This window comes from Cotesia typhae, unplaced genomic scaffold (assembly GCF_013202065.1).
Source record: "Cotesia typhae breed Kobodo isofemale line unplaced genomic scaffold, CoteBio_Ctyphae scaffold_13, whole genome shotgun sequence".
NCBI classification, from domain to species: Eukaryota; Metazoa; Arthropoda; class Insecta; order Hymenoptera; family Braconidae; genus Cotesia; species Cotesia typhae.
In genome coordinates, this window is record NW_027423774.1 from 10,219,129 (window position 1) to 10,237,391 (window position 18,263).

An 18,263-nucleotide genomic window follows, 5' to 3' on the forward strand; every position below is an offset into this window, starting at 1 on the left:
TGCCTAGTAACCCATTTTTCCGTATTAATTGTAAAAAAAAAAATAGTTGATTTTTTTGACCCACCCTAGTATGTATGTATGTATGTATGTAAGTATGTACGTACGTACGTATGTATGTATGTATGTATGTATGTATGTATGTATGTATGTATGTATGTATGTATGTATGTATGTACGTATGTATGTATGTATGTATGTATGTATGTATGTATGTATGTATTTATGCTCTACAAAAAAGGTTTCTTATAAACTTTCGATAATTCTACTCTTTGAAAAAATGTTCAACTTCAAAGATGAATCTAAAAAAATTAAAGGTTTTTTTTCCACTTTTAGGCTGATTTACCAAACTTTTCATAAAATTTTGCTTTTAACGATATTTTCTGCAGCATATTTGTAACTTTGAGATTATCCTTAGTCCATTTGATTGGTGAGTTTGTATAAACGCTTTTCTTAACATGATTTAAGTCAAGTCGCATTATTTAATAAAACATTACCATCAGTACTGTATTAGAAGAATAGTGCTCTTTTTTATCGATATAACCAAAAAAGTATTTGTTATTACAGTACTCGTCACTGCCGCTTTGTTCTGAACTATCTTTCTCAATCTTATCTCGAATTTTTATTATTATTTATAATTCAGTTCTGTAGGTTCATAGTTGTGTTTTTGATAATTTTATTTAAATTAATGATAACAAAAAAGTACTTGATTGGTGAAATTAAAAAAAATATCGTTAGGCGAAAATGACCAAAAAATGAAGAGGTTTTGTGAGGTTTTTTTTTATCAGCAGGACATATGTATACAAATTAACTTTTAAATAAAGTGCTTCTGTCGCTGTTAATAAAATTGAAGAGAAATGGTTTCAAGCTGGACTTACAATTTACAAGCATATCCAAGCAGTACAAAAAGTTTGAAAGTTATTTAATGAGTGGTTAAAATAAAAAAAAAAAGTCATCATCGAAAAAAATCTCCTAAACAGAAAAAACGAGAGAGATCTTTTACGGAAAAGCTTGGAAAGTTATTTGATATTGCTCAATCAGATCAAGTGCGGAAGCTTGATGATAATAGATAACTATCTTTGCAAGCTCAAATATCTAATATACGTTATGGATTTATTGATACATCAATTTCAAATGAAGAAATTAATCAAATTACCATGGATGTTGACGTTGATAGTGATTTATTTATTTTACTTTTTATAGATAGAAATAATTAATTATTATTTATTATTGTATTTTGGCATAAATATATTTTCTCACTTAGAATTTTACTTTGGCTTAATTTGATCAATAAATATTATATTTACAGATCTTGATTAGCCTACATCTAGTAGTCACATTCTGGGCAGTGATAAAATGATATTAAGAATTTTTTAACGGTATATTACAATAATTCACACAAAAAATGGCTATAAATTTGCATTCAAAGATTTCAATTAACACTTACTTTTTTTGAGTAGGTTACTCATTCAAGCAATGGCTATAAAAGCTTCTTGAATTATCGCTGACTTTTCTTGATGGTTTTCCAGAGGATACACCAAGTACCAGAAATGTCCAAAAGCAATGCATCACGTAAGATGGATGGCTAAAGCTGTTTATAGCTTGAAAATTTTTATGTTTAGAGACCAATTTTCTCTTTCGAAACGAGAAATTAATAATTTGCGTAATATTTGTATTTTTATTATCTTAATATATGTCAAAGTATGGTTTACTTTTCCGTTGGCAATTCAAGCGCCAAATAATGATTTGCAATTGTTGAAATTGTTACTTCTTTGCAAGAAACTTGATTTATTAGTTCCAAAAAAAGCACTAAATAAGTTGAGTGATCATTTATAGTACTTTGATAAAGAATTAGTTGCACTAGTATTATTCGACAACAATGTCTCAGAAGAAATTGAAAATTATCACAGACAAACGATATGTTGCGTAAAAAAATTGACTTAAAATCATTCATAGATAAAGATTTAAGTAAATATGTCGCGAAAAATTCATTAACGCTTTTCGAGGTGTTTGACTTACCATACGACTTTCTCAACGTAGACGTCTTATTGTAGTTCTATAATGAAAGTTATAAACAAAATTTATATTTCTTCAAAGAACTTTCTGTGATAAATGACTCAGCAGAGCGCGGTATTTTTTTAATTGAAGAATACAACAGTTGCTTAGCAATTGTTGTATTTTTCAATTAAAATTCTAAATTACAGTGTGTTTTACAAGTGATTCAAAAACATCGTCGTCGTTTCCCGAGTTGTAATAAAAAAACTTTAATAATAAAATAGTCTTTGTTTTGGAAGTGACTATCAATTCAGTATCAATTCAGATATGTTTTTGTAGCTTGATATCAACAAATATCTTTGAATTGACGTGTGCTTTTTTTATTTTTGCTTGGTGACTCTGATATAATGACAAAAAAATAATACGACTGTAATGAAATATCCATATTACCATCTAGAACTTGCAACTGATAAGCTGAATCATTTGAAAATATGTTCAAAAACTTTTATGACAGGAAATCACAATTCAAGGCATTTGTAAAAATTTTTTAGAATCGAGGTTTTTCAATTGGTATTTTAAGTTCCGTAAAAAAATTGTTATATATGAAAAAACTATCTGAATCGAAGATTTTGAAACAAAGCTATTGATAAAATGGACTGAAGACACTCTCAAAATTAAGAAAATGCTTCAGAAAATATCGTTGAATGCAAAATTTTATAAACAGTCTGGTAAATCAGCCAAAAAGTGGAAAAAAACCTTTAATTTTTTCTAGATTCATCTTTGACGTTGAATACCTTTTCAAAGAGTAGAATTATCGAAAATTTATAAGAGACCTTTTTTGTAGAGCATCAAATTATCTACAAGAACATGCCATTATCTCAGTAGTCCAAGCAGCCGCTCGAAAGTTAAAAAATTCCAAAGTGTGTGAAAAATTTGATCTGTGTTATTAAAATAGAAAATAGGAATTCGCAATGCGTGACCTTTGAATATTAATATTAAGAGCTCGGGTTTTTAAAAGCGTTTTTTTACACCTTCCCAAAGGTATTTGAGTTTCAGTTTCGGAAAAAAAAAATAATCGATTTTTTTAAATCAGCCAGATCTACGAAGCTATTTGACCGATTCATTTAAAATTTGGCAGAGGTACTTCTTTTTTACCGTAGACGAGAGATAAGAACGGATTTTATGCAATTCCTAGCCAAAATGAATTTTTCGTCTATCATCACTTATGCTACTCCCTTCTCGTCCCTCTCATTCTTTCCCACCACTACCGTGCTCCATAATCTTTTCCCTCCCCTATCTATCTTTCTTCTTTTTTTTTCAGGGAAAATTCATTTTCATCTTCCCATGTAAAAAACCATCAGTGGCAACCATCAATTATAGAACTCAACCCTACTCCCTACAGCAACCCACGCTAATCAACCGTTGCCATGGTAACCAGTGCCATGGTAACCGTTACTATAATGACTGTGAAAATAAATAAATTGTAATAACAAATTCTGTTGTCAACAAATAGTTTAGTCAACAAGTGCCTTTGAGGTTAAAATTTTTTCGTAGACTCCGAAAAATATGAATGAGGTGTCATTCGATTTGTTATCACATGTAGAAAGGTCTTGAAAAATTTTAAGATGCGCTCGCAAAAATTACAAAAGTTATAAACAATTAACTAAAAAAAGGGGGTTCACTTTTTTACTTATATCTCAAAAAGTGTTAAAAAGATCCAAAGTTTGAAAAGTCTGGAAAGTTTCGAATAGAGGAGAAAATGTCCTAAAAAAATTAGGAAAACGGTTGACCCTGGAGGCCATCCCTGCAACTTCCCGCTACTTTCGTAATTAAGCGCTCAAAATTGCACTTATTATGTTTTTGAGCTCTTCGAGCTCAAAAATCTAATGTTCGTGTAGTTTTGACCTCTCCGAACTCAAAAGTTTTATAGGAGTTTAATAAATCACTTTTTTTTTAATTTTCAAACCGCAATAACTTTTGAATGAATGAACCGATTTTCACGCGGTTAGCGGCATTCAACGCAGTTTTTTAAATTCTATGATATACTTTTAAACACAAATTGATTAGACCAGAAATTTCGGTGTAATCCGAAAATAACACTGTTTGTCGATTTTTTTCGTCAACGATAACTCACGAACGAATTAACCGATTTTGACCGGTTTGGTGGCAATCGACCTGGTTTTACGACGTTAAGAGCTGATTAGTTTTTGGAATTGATCAGTCAAGCCGTTTAAAAGTTATGAGAGGTTTACACACACACACACACAGCATCGCGGGAGTAGTCAGGGAAGCTTCCTGAAACCTAAAAACGTTGAGATCTGTTGAAAACTCGATTTTGGCGAAACGGGGTGAAAACAATAACTTCCCGATTTTTCTCGCGGGAAGTTAAAAAAGTCCCAACTCCCTGTATTATAGGGTGATTATTTATAATTTTTACAGAGGGCTAAAAATACGTCCGAAAACGGGCGCTCGGGTATCCGGAAGCCACGCCCTCTTGGTACCTTTTAACAAAAATTATTATTTGACCATATAAAATATTAAAATTTCAAATTGAAAAAATTCAGGCACTTACAGAATAGAAAAACAAATAATAATCTGTCAGCAAAATTTTTCATCGCGATTTTTCATTAATTTATGCATTAGTTAATTTACAATTTCTTGTAGCTTGTACATTAATATTGCAAGTGAGATAATCGTTAAACTATGAATCTCAAATTATTTTCACTTCACAGAGCTATTTTTCAATAACCACAGAATGGATTTCCAGCGGTAGAACTACATAACTGTTAATCCCCACATTTTTATTAACAATTTACGTCGGTGACAAATTAAAAAGTAAACCGGTGAGGTTAGCTGAGCAGTATAAAGCCCATGGCTTATAGAGCACTCAACTGGCTCACCGGCCAGGCGTGGGTTCAAATCTTAAGCTAGTCTTAGAAACCATCTTGGTTGATATTCGACCCTTGCCGCGTAGATTAATATTTTCACAATCCAAAAAGACCCCAACGTACCACTCCCAACAGTTAATGTTGGCGATATGACCACAGCTTTTAAAACCGACTTTAAATAAATGTTATGTCCAGAATTTGGACTTTTTAATAAATAATTTAGTATTCGGCCCAAGTCAATTAAGACCTATAGACCGGGAACTCTTTAGACTTAATTTATTGAAAAAGAAAGGTTTTGTTTAAATGACTAGATTTGTAGTTTAAATTTAATACATATATTGTTTAAGAATCAAATTAACGTTTAAAAATTACAGTTTATGTACGATGTTTAGTTCTAAATCCATTTAACACAGTAAGTAATATTTCAAAATCGTACCTGGCTTGTCTCTTTCAATTAATTTTATAAGTTTCACTATCACTGATTTGGATTAACATTCTATTCTTGATTTACGATTTTAATATTTGTAGATTGGTGTAATTATTGACTATTGATTTAGTATTGCACTTTACTTTTGAATATTTATTTTTTTTGTATTTAATTTAAATTTTCTTAGGACGATATTAACACTAGAATGTCCTAGACACGAGAGCGACAGTATACAGCAATTTTTCGGGTCCAAGGTTGGGTGGTCCCTTAGTTGATAGTTGGGGGAAACTCATTCCCAATAACACTCGAGTTTTCGGGACTCTTACCCTATCTCCGGATGATTCGAAAATATGCTGTACTCTCATCTACGTATATACACATCTATACCTACACATATATACACATAGACTTTTATGTTGAATTCTGCTCTTAGATTTATTATAATAAATTGTTTGAAATATTATAATAAGTAACTTTGCCTATAATTAATAATTTGCAGTATTTATTTATAATTAATTCACGTATTTATTCTGAATCTTTTATTATTTCGGTTTTAGTTTATTAATTTTGGTTTTACTACTGTTTCGAATTATTTATCATTTTTGTTTTTAATTATTTAATTATATTGATTATTCTATTTAATTATTTATTTCAAATTATTTATTCCGTTCCTTTAAGTAAACTTTATGTTTTTTACGTGTTATACAAAATTTCAAATTATTATTCTTATCGTAGATTATTATTGTTAAGTATTTTTTTTTTTTTTGAAAGAAAAAGTTGATGGCTCTCATTTTCTGGGTAAAAATATCTAAAATGGATTGTTAACGGTTATCTATTCTTACGTGTGCAAATATAGTATTTACTTTAAATGTGTTTATAATGACGAATATTTCTCAGTCTGGGCTTAGGTACGAAGTATGTCCATGCGTATATCTCGTCTTTCTAAAACCCAGATGGTATTATTTAATACTAGATAAAAATTTTATTCTATTTACTATGTGTTTATTTAAAAATTCTTTTCATTAAAAATATAATATTTTTAATAGTACTATAATTTTTTCCTTACATCACTTAAAAATTAATTGAAAAAAAAAAAAAAATTAAAAAGTTAAATAAATCCTGTAAAAAAAATTTTTTTTATTTTTCAGAAAATTACTTCCATTTGTTTTTCTATTAACATAAGCAATTTAAAAATGATTTTTCGTAATTTTTATTATTTATTGTTATGTAACAGGGTAAAATTACCCTAAGTCGATAAGTCGCCGGATGTCGATAATTGTTCGACGCCGCACTGGTGCGTCTCGATCTGCGAGCCTAAAAAGAGAATAGGAGTGGGTAGTTTTGGGTTATTATAGGTGAGATGTGCAGTGAAAAAAGAGAGAAGTAGTGTGATCGCTAGATAGAGTGCCACGGAAATCAAGAAGGACCGATCTCCGGAGTAGTGACGAGACGAAGGAAGCCAACTACAACTAGGACTTCATCCTCAACGAGTAAGTTAGATCATCATTTTATTCGTCAAGGTATTAATAATTACTCTGAGGGAAAAAAGTGGACCGCGGTGTACCCAATACTCGGTTATTTCTTCCTTTTAATTTATTAATTTGATTGTTTAATCGACAATTATTTAATTAATCAGAATTTGATAATATTCGTTAGTCTGAACTGAGTGATTTTCATGGGGATCTATACCCGAGAGTCATTCAGTCGACCTTGAGGGATAAATTCTTTTAACATTCTTAGCGAGAAATTCTAATTAACCAAAATTAATCAATTTAATTTATTTAACATCTGAGATTCGTTATATTAGTTGTTATAATTTTCATAATCAATTAATTAGGTAAAACGGATGATTAATTTTTATGCTTGAGAAATAAACGACAAGTATTTTCTCATGGATTTTTGATCGAGCGTCAGTAGAATTTTACGTCGCAGTAAGTCCGATATACCCAAGGTCAAAACAACCAAACTACCAAATGTTCCAGTATCAAAATTAAGTGCTTCGTCGAAATTTGAACTTAAGTTCATGGATTTTAAGACAATTTCAAATTACACTAATTATTGAAAATTAATAATCACAGTGTGGACATTAATTCCAGGAATTTAGTTATTTCATGTTAAAAAATTTCACCAATAATTACGGTTATAATTAACTTATTTTCGTCGTTGACTTTTGAATAATTTTGAAATTGATTATTAAAATTATCATTGTGATTAAATTAACTATCAAAATTAATCTTCTAAAATCCCGGAAAGGACAATTATTATGTTGGCAGATTATTAAGACCTCTATCATCATATTCTAATCTATTAATACAAGATACAAAGACCTCGTGTTATTAAATATTTATTGTTGTATTATTAAGACCACGGCAATAAGTTAGTAAGGAATTTTAATCGCAAAATCGAAATTTGAGAATTAATTATTAGTTAAGAATTATTTTGGAATTTAATTATTAATTTGAAAGTATTGTTTTATTAAGATACTAATTTAAATTAATAAAAATCGTCGTAAATATTAAATTTTAAATAAAGTCAATTCAGTAGAGTCAGCTTGTAAGATAAGTGTTGGTTATGTGTGAGTTGCAAAGTATCGAGGTCTACGTTTGATCACTGGGCTGTTACTGCTGTAGCTGGAGCGGGTTATGAGAGTGTGCTGCAGAACATCTAGGTCTACGTTTGGTCACTGGGTTGTTGTTCTGTAGCAGTGTGTGAATAAGCTGCAGGGGTATCTAGGTCTGCGTTTGTTCACTGCGCTGTTACTCCTGTTAGCCGAATCAACGATTACTTGCATACGATTGGTCTCTATGCAGGTTGATTAAAAAGTTTAGTTAGTTTAGTTTTGTCCTGATTAGCCATTAGTTAGGCTATAGTTTTAAGTTGGTTCCGATTAGCCGTCAGTTAGGCTAGACGATCTCTGTCGCACTGCAGTCTATGCGCAGAGTAATTCAACAGTTCTAGTTAGCCGTTAGTCAGGCTATAGTTTCAAGTGATTATAGTGTGTGTGAATGAGCGCTTAATTTGTTAATTTTTATTGTTAATAAATATTGATATATTGTTAATTAAATGTTTATCTTTCAACAGCACCTTCCTCCACTTTCTCTACGCTAAGATAAGATTTCTCTGCTCTGGACCGGTTCCAGGAACCGTGATAATAAACCAGGTGGCGTCCTAATAATTATTGTAGTTTTTTGTTGAAATTTTAGTTTATTTATAAATTGATTAGGGGCCAATTGGACCGAAAAGCATAGCTGTTACAGTTTAAGAAATTGTTATAAACAAAAGTGTTAATTATTAGTAATTTGAAAATTTTTTTCTGGATTCATAATCTTCAATGCAAATTATGATTTAAAAAATCGTTTACAAGATAATTAAACGTAAAACAAAAAAAAATTTTTTTTCAGCACTTTTTTTTATAAAAAAAGGTATAAATTAAAAAAATAATTAGTTAAGATCATGAATTTTAGGCTTTATTTCTTCTTTAATTAATAAAGAACAATTAAATCTTTACATTTTTTTAAGTATTGCAATTAGCTTACAAGATAATTAAACATGAAACAAAAAAAAATTTTTTTTTAGCACTTTTTTCTATAATAAAAGATATAAATTAAATAAATAATTAGTTAAGGTCATGAATTTAGTTAACAAGATATAATTAGTTTAAACATGAAAAATCAGGTGAGACTTATAGAGTAAAGAAGGCAATAATTTTTAAAATTCAATAAAATATACAAATAAATAATTTTTATGAATAAAAAGTAGTTAGTTGTTTGTGTTTCAGAGTGTAGAGGAAGAAAAAAAAATAAACCGAATAAATTTAGTTGTTTATAACGAATTGTTTATTTAATAAACGATGAAAATTATAAAACAAATCAGATTTTTTTTAGCTATCAAAGAAAAACATAAATTATGATTAAAAAAAAAAAAATCGTTTCTTAATATTGAATGCCAATGGTAAAAAAAAATTATTAATTAATAAAACCGTTTTTAAGCAACAAAAAAATTTTTTTAAGAAACAATTTTTTCTAAAATTATAATTTGCATTAGAGATAATAAATCAAAAAAAATTTTTCAAATTACTAACAATTAACACATTTGTTTATAACAATTTTTTAAACAATAAATGATGAAAATAATAAAAAATTATTTTATTGGATTTATTTAACTTTTTAATTTGTCACTAACGTAAATTGTTAGTAACAATGAGGGGATTAACAGTTGTTTAATTCTACCGACGGGAATCTATTCTGTGGTTATTGACAAATAGCTCTGCAAAGTGAAAAAATTTGAGATTTATAGTTTAACAATTATCTCACTAGCAATATTGATGTACGAGCTACAAGAAATTGTTAATTAACTAATGCATAAATTAATCAAAAATCGCGATAAAAAAATTTTGCTGACTGATTATTATTAATTTTTCTATTCTATAAGTGCCTGAATTTTCTCAATTTAGAATTTTAATATTTTACATGTTTTGTAACGTTACATTTTATGTAGCGTTCCAGTAGTAGTATACGTGAATAACATTGTGAATTTGTGTTGTGTGAGTTCGATAATGTGTAGTATTAAGGACTATCGTGAGTGTGTGTGAGTGGGTTAGTTGTCTCAAGGATGTCGAGCTGCACTGCGGGAAAGTGACCGATGTAATGTGTCTCGCAGTCAGTTATCGACGACTGAACTCAGGTTCAGCCTCTTGAAGCGAGGTGATTACTGTAGAGGAGCGACTGAAATGTCGTCGCCCCGAAATACGGGAGTTTTGGCAGTCTCATGTGGTAGGTTGCGGTTGACAGGCCTCGATTGCTGGATGCTCGGGGGTAGTCGTGAGTTCTGTCTGAGCTTCCAGGGGAACAGAATCACTGGTAGATCTGGGACTCTAGTTGTGTGAGTATAGAAGTGAATGTGGGGCTATGCGTGTCTGAGAGTAGCGTGCAGGTGAGTTAAGCATATGTAGCAGGTGGCATGAATGCAGGAGGGGTACGGTGAGAGGCAGTCTAGCTTGAGTCGTAGATAAGTAAGGATTGTTTTGTGAAACAGTCTGACTAGAGTGGTCAACGAGTGAGGATTGTTTTGTGTGGAAGTCCGGCTTGGGACCGGATTATAAAAGAGAGTCTTGTGGAGTTCCTCGTAAAGGACGGACGTACCGTCGCTGCTAGGCAGCGTGAAATGTGTATCGTAAAGGAAGTCGATTGCGAGCTCTTGTTGAATGAGCATCACGTTGAGAGTCAAGTGAGTCTCTCGTACTGAAGCTGGAGTGCCTCACGCGTGCTGTTACCGTAGATCAATGGCCCCGAGCCATTGTCTTTGTTTCGTGTCGTTTTAAGACTGCTTCTACAATATTTTATATATCGATTTAACTTATTTTCTAATTAAAAAGGTTGAGTATTAGTTTGGGAGTACTGATTTGTTTACTAGTTATCGTTTAGTCCCATTTTGTATGGAAATTATTTCCTCTGAGAGACCGAATCACAACCATCTCTCCATAACCAGCATAACTGAGCGATACCGAGGTACTCCGTTACCGTCAAGGCCTATCTTGGTTTTCTAGGAACATAAAATTTAAGTTTATCGTATCCCGGTTGCCGGTACCGGTGAAATAAAAGTCGGCTGGCGCCTGTCGGGGTTCCTGGAGAATCGAGAGATGGCTGAGATGGACGAAGTGTAACGTAGTGAATTATAGTTTGCTTTTTAAGGTCTACCGTTGGGAAAAATCTACGTTACAATTTGGCGCCCAACGTGGGGCTATGTTGATCCGAGGAAGGTAAGTGAATTTTTGTATGTTGTGTATGTTGTCTGTGAGTATGTGTAAGTTTTGTGGGTTTGGTAGCTTTTCGTCTGGTGAGGTTGTCAGGAGGGTGTGGCAGGCCTAATTTACTAAATTTCTCAAATTCTTTATTTTATCATCAATCACAAAATTTTATGCTTAAAATTTTTCAATATCAAATTTACTTCTTTAATTAATTGCTCGATTTATCAACTAAAATTTCTCAACTAAATTCATTAATCAAATTTCCTTAACTAAGTTTATTAATCAAAATATCCTTACTAAATTTATTAATCAAATTTCCCAGTAAATTAATTCACTAAATTAATTAAATTCAGCCGAACGGTCTAAAATTAATTTTACAAAATTCCAAATTTAAAATTCTATAAATTTAACAAGCTTTATTAAATATTCAACTACATATATTCCAAAATGACCTTGACTATTTAAATTATTCAATCGCTTCTACTATTTCAAATTTTACCAAGAAAATTTAAGCTAAATAATTTCTCATAACTAAAAGGCTTGTAACGAACTAACTAAATGACATTGATGAATAATTTACGGACAAAAGAATCTACTAATATAAAATTGACATCTGAGACAATAGCGATCATTAATTGATAAAAATTTATTACAATTATTCCAGCCTCTCAATTTTCCAAATTAAGATTTGGCCTAAATAATCGTAAAAATACCTGACTTAACTTTTCCAATTTTTCAAACGGTGACTGCTGCTCTGGTCAAAACTGGCGAAATCAGCGGCTGGTTAGTCTCTCTCTTTTCAATGAACTATCTGGCTCCAAGTAAAAGGTTTCCAAATTCAGGTTCGTAAATTAACTTCCTTCTTGATAGATACTGAATCTCGATGATAGAATTTATTACACATCACTGCGTTGACTCAACTGTTTTGCCAAAAGGACGACTCTCTCAAGAAACGTCACTGGCTAAAAAAGCCTCGATGTTTTTCTTGCTGGCTCTTTTATAACCCTCAACTCCGAGTTCTCGAAGTTTCCTATTGTCGACCCCGCTTCGGGGACAGCAGTGGGGACTTTCGATTTGCATGCCCGGTGACAAGTCGAAACTACTTGTCAAAATCAAGCGTAAGGGAAAACCCTTATTTACCGTGGCGTCAATAAAGTGGTCGATAGCGACCATGGGAAGTTCGATTTTCCCTGTTACAAATAATTGTCGAAAAATTTACATTTTTCAAATACAATTCCTACAGATCTAAAATTTGATAGAATTATAGATAACAACAAACTTTAAGCTAGGCCAATTTAAACTTTACTTATGAGACCTGCAACTACGGTAACTGAAACTTTCAATGCTTATTTCAAATTTTTTCCTTCATGTTGATAATTATTTATTTTTGGAAGAAATCCACAGGAATGTTAAAGTGATTGCCCATTGAAAGTTACAATAAACATTAGCTATAATAATCACATAAATAAAAGGTCCAGGCCAGAAATGAGGAGTCGCTCTTACTCAGAAATTTAATGAAGCTTTAACTCATAATGTAGATACAAGGCAGGATATTTTCCAAACCTTACAAAATCATCACACACAGTATCCATTGTGTACAAAATAAACATACTCGAAAAAAAAAAAATTGATTAAAAAACAATATTTGTGTTATTAGTAAATATATTTGCAAGGGTGTGCCAAAATGTAACTTCCGAGAGAAACGTTTTAAAATTAAAATTTTGAGTCCTGCTTCTAACAGGGGCTGTGTTTAGGCCTTACGAACGAATCAACCGATTTTGAGCGGGCTGGCGGCGATCAACGTAGTTTTTTTATGTTAAGAGCTGATTAGTTTTTGGAATTGATCGATCGAGCCGTTAAAAAGTTATTCACAAAAAACTTGTCTAAAAAAATTTTTTTGATAGTTATTTTAAGATTCCTCAAAATAGACCGGTCGGAATTGGTCTAAATTGATACATGAAGAATGTAAGCAAACACCTTGTAGGAAATTTAATTCGCTACAAAAAAGTTACACTGAACTAAATCGCTAACTTTTATATTTCGTAAGATATTAGGCTTTTTAGTTGAAGTAGTATAGAATTTTAATGGTTTTCTTAAGCTAAATTGTCAAAATTATTAATTCTTTATTTAGAACTTCAAATTATCTAGGTGAAATGGATAGCTATTAAAAAAAAATTTACACCTAGAAACAATTTCATCACAAAAAATTTAAACAATTTATTTAACGATGGTCTTAACACATTATAAAAATGTAAGGGATAACAAAATATTAAATCACAGTAAATATTAGGGTGTTTCAAAATGTAACTTCCGTAATAAACGTTTTAAAATTAAAATTTTGAGTCCCGCTTTTAACAGGGGCTGCGTTTAGGCCTTTTCTGAGATATTTTGGGGTGAAAAAATAAATTTAATTTTCATAGATTTTTTTAACAGAAGCTTAGTTTGGTCACTTTCGCTAAAAATTCAAAATTTGTTCGGAAGCGCCCAATCGAATTTCCTGTTAAAATTTCTATGACAATTAAATAAATTCTCTAACTCCGAAATATCTTAGAAAATGCTTAAACACAGGTGCTGTTAAAAGGGGAACTTGAAATATTAATTTTAAAAGGTTTCTCATGACAGTTACATTTTGGCACATCCTAGTAAATATGGGGCATTCCGTGCCAAATTACCGAGTTTTTTTTCGACCCCTTTCGATTTGGCTAAAAATTTGGTATTATTTTCTATCCTACCAATAACATTTTTCTAAATTTTTTCACATTTTTTTACTCAACCCAAAAAAGTTACGAATTTACTAAAAAAAAAACGCTCTTTTCTTTTCAAATTGCTATAACTTTGACACAAATCGACATTTAGACTTTTTTTTATTAATTCTTGTTTTTAAATGTAGTTTTTAGAAAAAAATTCAAAAAAATTTTCAGAAGTAAAGAACAATAAAATATTTTAGTTTTCTCCAGAAAATCGTCGTTTTTTCGAAGTTCGACACTTTGGATTTTCAATCTTTTTGTCTCAAAAAAAACTTCAACTAAAACTGTATTCAACCCCACTATTCCCATTTTGTGCCCACTTATTCTTTTAATTTTTTTTCTCGATAAAAAAAAAGGCGTGTGTGCGATTCACACACGATTTAAGATTCAAGATTTAGATTTATTAATGCCAAGGCACAGGCCAAATGGCAACTATAAAATATTACATAATAATACAAAAATACATAGCGATCATAATTTATAATTTATGATTTTCGATTTAACAATTTACTCAGCTTCACTAAAACAATTATAAACTTAACAATCAGTTTAAAAGTCTAACTGTGGAAAATAATAAAAAACTTTGTTTTTAAATACTTCAATACCATTTGAGTTAACAATATCACTAGGTAATTCTTCCCATACTCTTATCATAGTCACCAAAAACGAGTGACAGATAAGTCGTCGTAAAGCGTGGTAATTCAAAAGAAATGTGCTTCTTAGTTGCTAGCCTATCCAAGCGTCTTACATCTGCTTCTTCAACAAACAAGTTCCGTAGATAGTTTGGCTTGCCAACACTAAGCAACTTATACAAGAGGCAGGTCATGAAGTACATTCTACGGTATTTGACTGATAACCAGCTCAAGTCTTTACGATACGGACTGATATGTACATCTCGTCTGAGATCAAATATAAAACGTATCGAGGAATTTAATGCACGTTGCAGCTTCCTGTAATTCTCAGCTGTCGCATCCACTAGGACTGCAGAACAATAATCCACAAGTGGTAGAATAGTAGCAGTGACTAATATCTTTCTAAGTTCATTTGTGAAGATATTTTTACGCACTTTCAAACAATGTAGAGCTGAGTTTACTTTGCGAACAACATGAGAGACATGAGTATTCCAAGACAAGCTTCTATCTATGTAGACTCCTAGGCATTTAGCAGAATCTGTATATGGTATAAAAACGCTATTTATTTTGATTGGTGGAAAATCAAATTCTTGCAATTGTCTTAACCTACCATTTGAGCCGAGGATCATTGCCTTCGTTTTCAACAAATTTAACTCCAATCCATGGGCATTCGCCCAATTTGCAATCGATTGAGCATCTAAATTTACTTGTCTAACAGCTTCCTCAAACTGGTAAATAAAGAAATGTTGATAGATGTAAGTATCATCTGCAAATAGCCTATGCTTGCAGTAAGTTAGCCATCTCACCACTGAATTTATTATAATTAAGAATAAAGTCGGACCAAGTACTGAACCCTGGGGTATCCCTGATGATGTTGTAAGGAGCTGAATCGGTGTTCCATGGTCATTAAGAATGGACTGAGACCGGTTTGATAAATATGAAAGGAACCATGCAATCGTATCCGATGAGAAACCAAGTTCATAAAGAGCTATTAGTATAGTTTTCGGATCAAGATAGTCGAATGCCTTACTCAAGTCAAACAAGACTAGCAGGGTTAATTGATTTTTGTCCATAGCTTGTCTAATGTCATCAGTAAACCTGAGCAAAGCTGACTGAGTGCTATAGTGCCTTCGAAAACCGGACTGACAGGGATCCAGAAGTTCATTTTCTTCTAAATAAGTGGTCACTTGATTTGCAATAATTCTTTCAAATACTTTCGCCAGATGAGATAAGTTAGCTACCAGCCAAGTGCCTGACAGAGATCTAGGCGGTGTAACTTTATTTAAAGGTATTATATAAATATATTCCCAAATGTCTGGGAATACAGCGGTATCAAGAGATCTCTTGAACAAAGCAATAAGGAAAAGTGTTACTTGCGGCAAATGGTCTTTCAGCCATCTCAAATCTAGTCCATCAGGACTTTTCCCTTTGGATTTAGCTAGCGTCAATCGTACCGCTTTTGTGACATCAACAATGTCAATCTCGGACCAATTAAACGAGCATTCAACTTGTCGGGTAGATTCCAGGTGAAGTGACGCCAAAGATTCATTTTCACAAGATGGATGCCTTCTGACGATATTTGCATAAAACTCATTTAGCTCCAAAGGATCAAAGAAATTCAACGGAGACGAAGGGTTCGAATTAGTTAGTACAAGGTGCTTAAGTTTGCTCCAAACTGAAGATCCAGGTGAATTACTCAATAATACTGTTTTTAAATAATCTTCACGTGCAGAATTTAGCTGAATCTTTAGTGCTTTCCTAATCAGACGGTAACGAGCAAGCAGATTTTGATCCCGATGTTTTTTGGCAAGTTTGTAAAGTTTATCTCGCTCTTTGCACTTTAATTTTAATTCACGAGTGAACCAAGGATTACTCGGTCAGGAAGTCCTGCTCGTAAGCAACGGTGCATATGAGTAAAGAGTAGACAAGATGCTTTTTAAGAAAAAATCCAGCAGTTCATTCAGATTTGAGCTTTGAATGACCTCTTTATTGACTTTTAGCATGTTAAGAAGAGAGGTTGACAAGGCAATATGATCACAATTCTTTAGGTTCCTGTATATTAATGTCCTTGGGGTAAAATCAACATTATTAAGCAGGTACTTGCATACTAAGTAGTCGTGGCCGTCAATAAATGGGGCATCAGATTTTGTAAATGAAACCAATTTGATTTCACTATCCAATATAATTACATCCAACCAAGAATCGCAATTGTTTTTGTAAAAAGTAGCACCATAAGGAACACAATACAATGATGACTCAGCGATAAAATTTTTCAGATGATTAGTAGTATAGCTGTTATCCAATAAGTTACAATTTAGATCTCCTGCTATGATAATATTATTGAAATTAGGGAACAGTTTAGTGAATGCATCGAAGAATTCATGCAATAAGAGGCCTTTCGGTCTTCTATATATACACGATAATAAGAGATGAGATCCAGTATTCAGTGTGACATCTGTCAGTAAGAATTCAGGTTGATTTATATGTTCAGTAGTTGAAATATGCAGAACTTTGACTTTAAAAGAATTTCGAACCAAACAAGCGATGCCACCTCCTTGGATGTGACGTCCAGTATTGTCATGAATCAGACCACGATCTCTGCGTACTACGGTATAGTCAGGAACCGAGAAAACACTGTTATCTAACTAAGGTTTGAGCCACGTCTCAACCAGAAAAATAATGTCAGGCTTGATGTCATTTACTAAGGCTAAGAATTGAGCCACGTGACCTATAAAACTATTTATATTTCAACTTAAAATGGTTAAAGGCGAGGAAGCTTTGTCTCTAGAGTGAATTGTTGAATCGATTTGTTGCTATTTAATTTTATTAAGATCAAAGTCACAGTTTATCGTGAATTTGTCTGAATTTTCATCTTTTTTAACAAATATTTGGTTGTTTCGAGCCCAGACATACTTATATGTGGCAACTTTGGCTTTTCCTCTTGTTTTCATCAGTAGCTTATATGTTTCAGATGGCAAAAATTTGTAACAGGGTAAAATTACCCTTAATCGATAAGTCACCGGATATCGATAATTATTTGACATAGCATTGGCGTGTCTCGATCTTCGGGCCTAAAGGGAGAATAGGAGGGGGTGAGTTTGGGTTAAAATAGGTGAGCCGTGCAGTGGAAAAGGGAGAAGTAGTGTGACCGCCAGACTGAGTGCCACGGAAATCAAGAAGGACTGATCCCCGGAGTAGTGACGAGACGAAGGAAGCCAACTACAACTAGGACTTCATCCTCAACGAGTGAGTTGGATCATCGTTTTGTTCGTCAAGGTATCAATTGTTGCTCTGTGGGAGAGAAGTGGACCGCGGTTTACCGAATGCCCAGTTACTTCTCCTATTTAATTATTACGGATCGTTTAATCGACGATTATTAATACATTAATTGTGGAACATTTGCTAGTTTTGGATTTAGTGATTTTCATGGGGGCTTATACCCAAAAATCTCTCAATCGACCTTGCGGGAAAATTTAATAACTAAAAATTATCAATTAATTAATTAACATCCGAAAATTTCGTTAATTTTATTGTTGTAATTTTTATAACAATTAACTTAGTAAAATTGATTGATTTTTGTCATTGGAAAAAATCGACAAATTTTTATTCGTGGAATTTTGGTCAAGCGTCAGTTTTTGTGTCGCAGTAAGTTCCAATACCCAAGGTCAAGCAAAACAGCTAGCGAATGTTCTAGCAATTAAAATTTGAATATTTCGACTTGTGTCGAATTTTTTACAATTGATAAAATGATTGGAAAATTATTAAGAATTTTATATTAAGAATTAATTATTAAGAATATCTTATTAAGAATTATTGAATGAGAATATTTTA

General features: G+C 31.9%; 1 protein-coding gene across 5 annotated transcripts in view; it reads left to right on the plus strand.

The window, feature by feature from the left end:
* Window positions 1–18,263, plus strand: part of LOC141534887 (uncharacterized) — a 132,356-nt gene that overhangs the window by 35,446 nt on the left and 78,647 nt on the right. The window contains exon 2 of one of the 5 annotated variants that reach the window (XM_074254499.1): window positions 5,255–5,292. The exons of 2 other annotated variants lie outside the window; for them this stretch is intronic. Coding sequence is in view for 1 of the 3 variants with exons in the window: in XM_074254504.1 (XP_074110605.1) it covers window positions 11,856–11,895 (40 nt within the window). In the remaining 2 variants the exon portion in view is untranslated. Of the gene's footprint in view, window positions 1–4,705; window positions 5,293–11,764; window positions 11,896–18,263 lie in introns of those variants that run through there. 2 more of the 5 variants (XM_074254500.1, XM_074254504.1) reach the window with 2 other exon arrangements.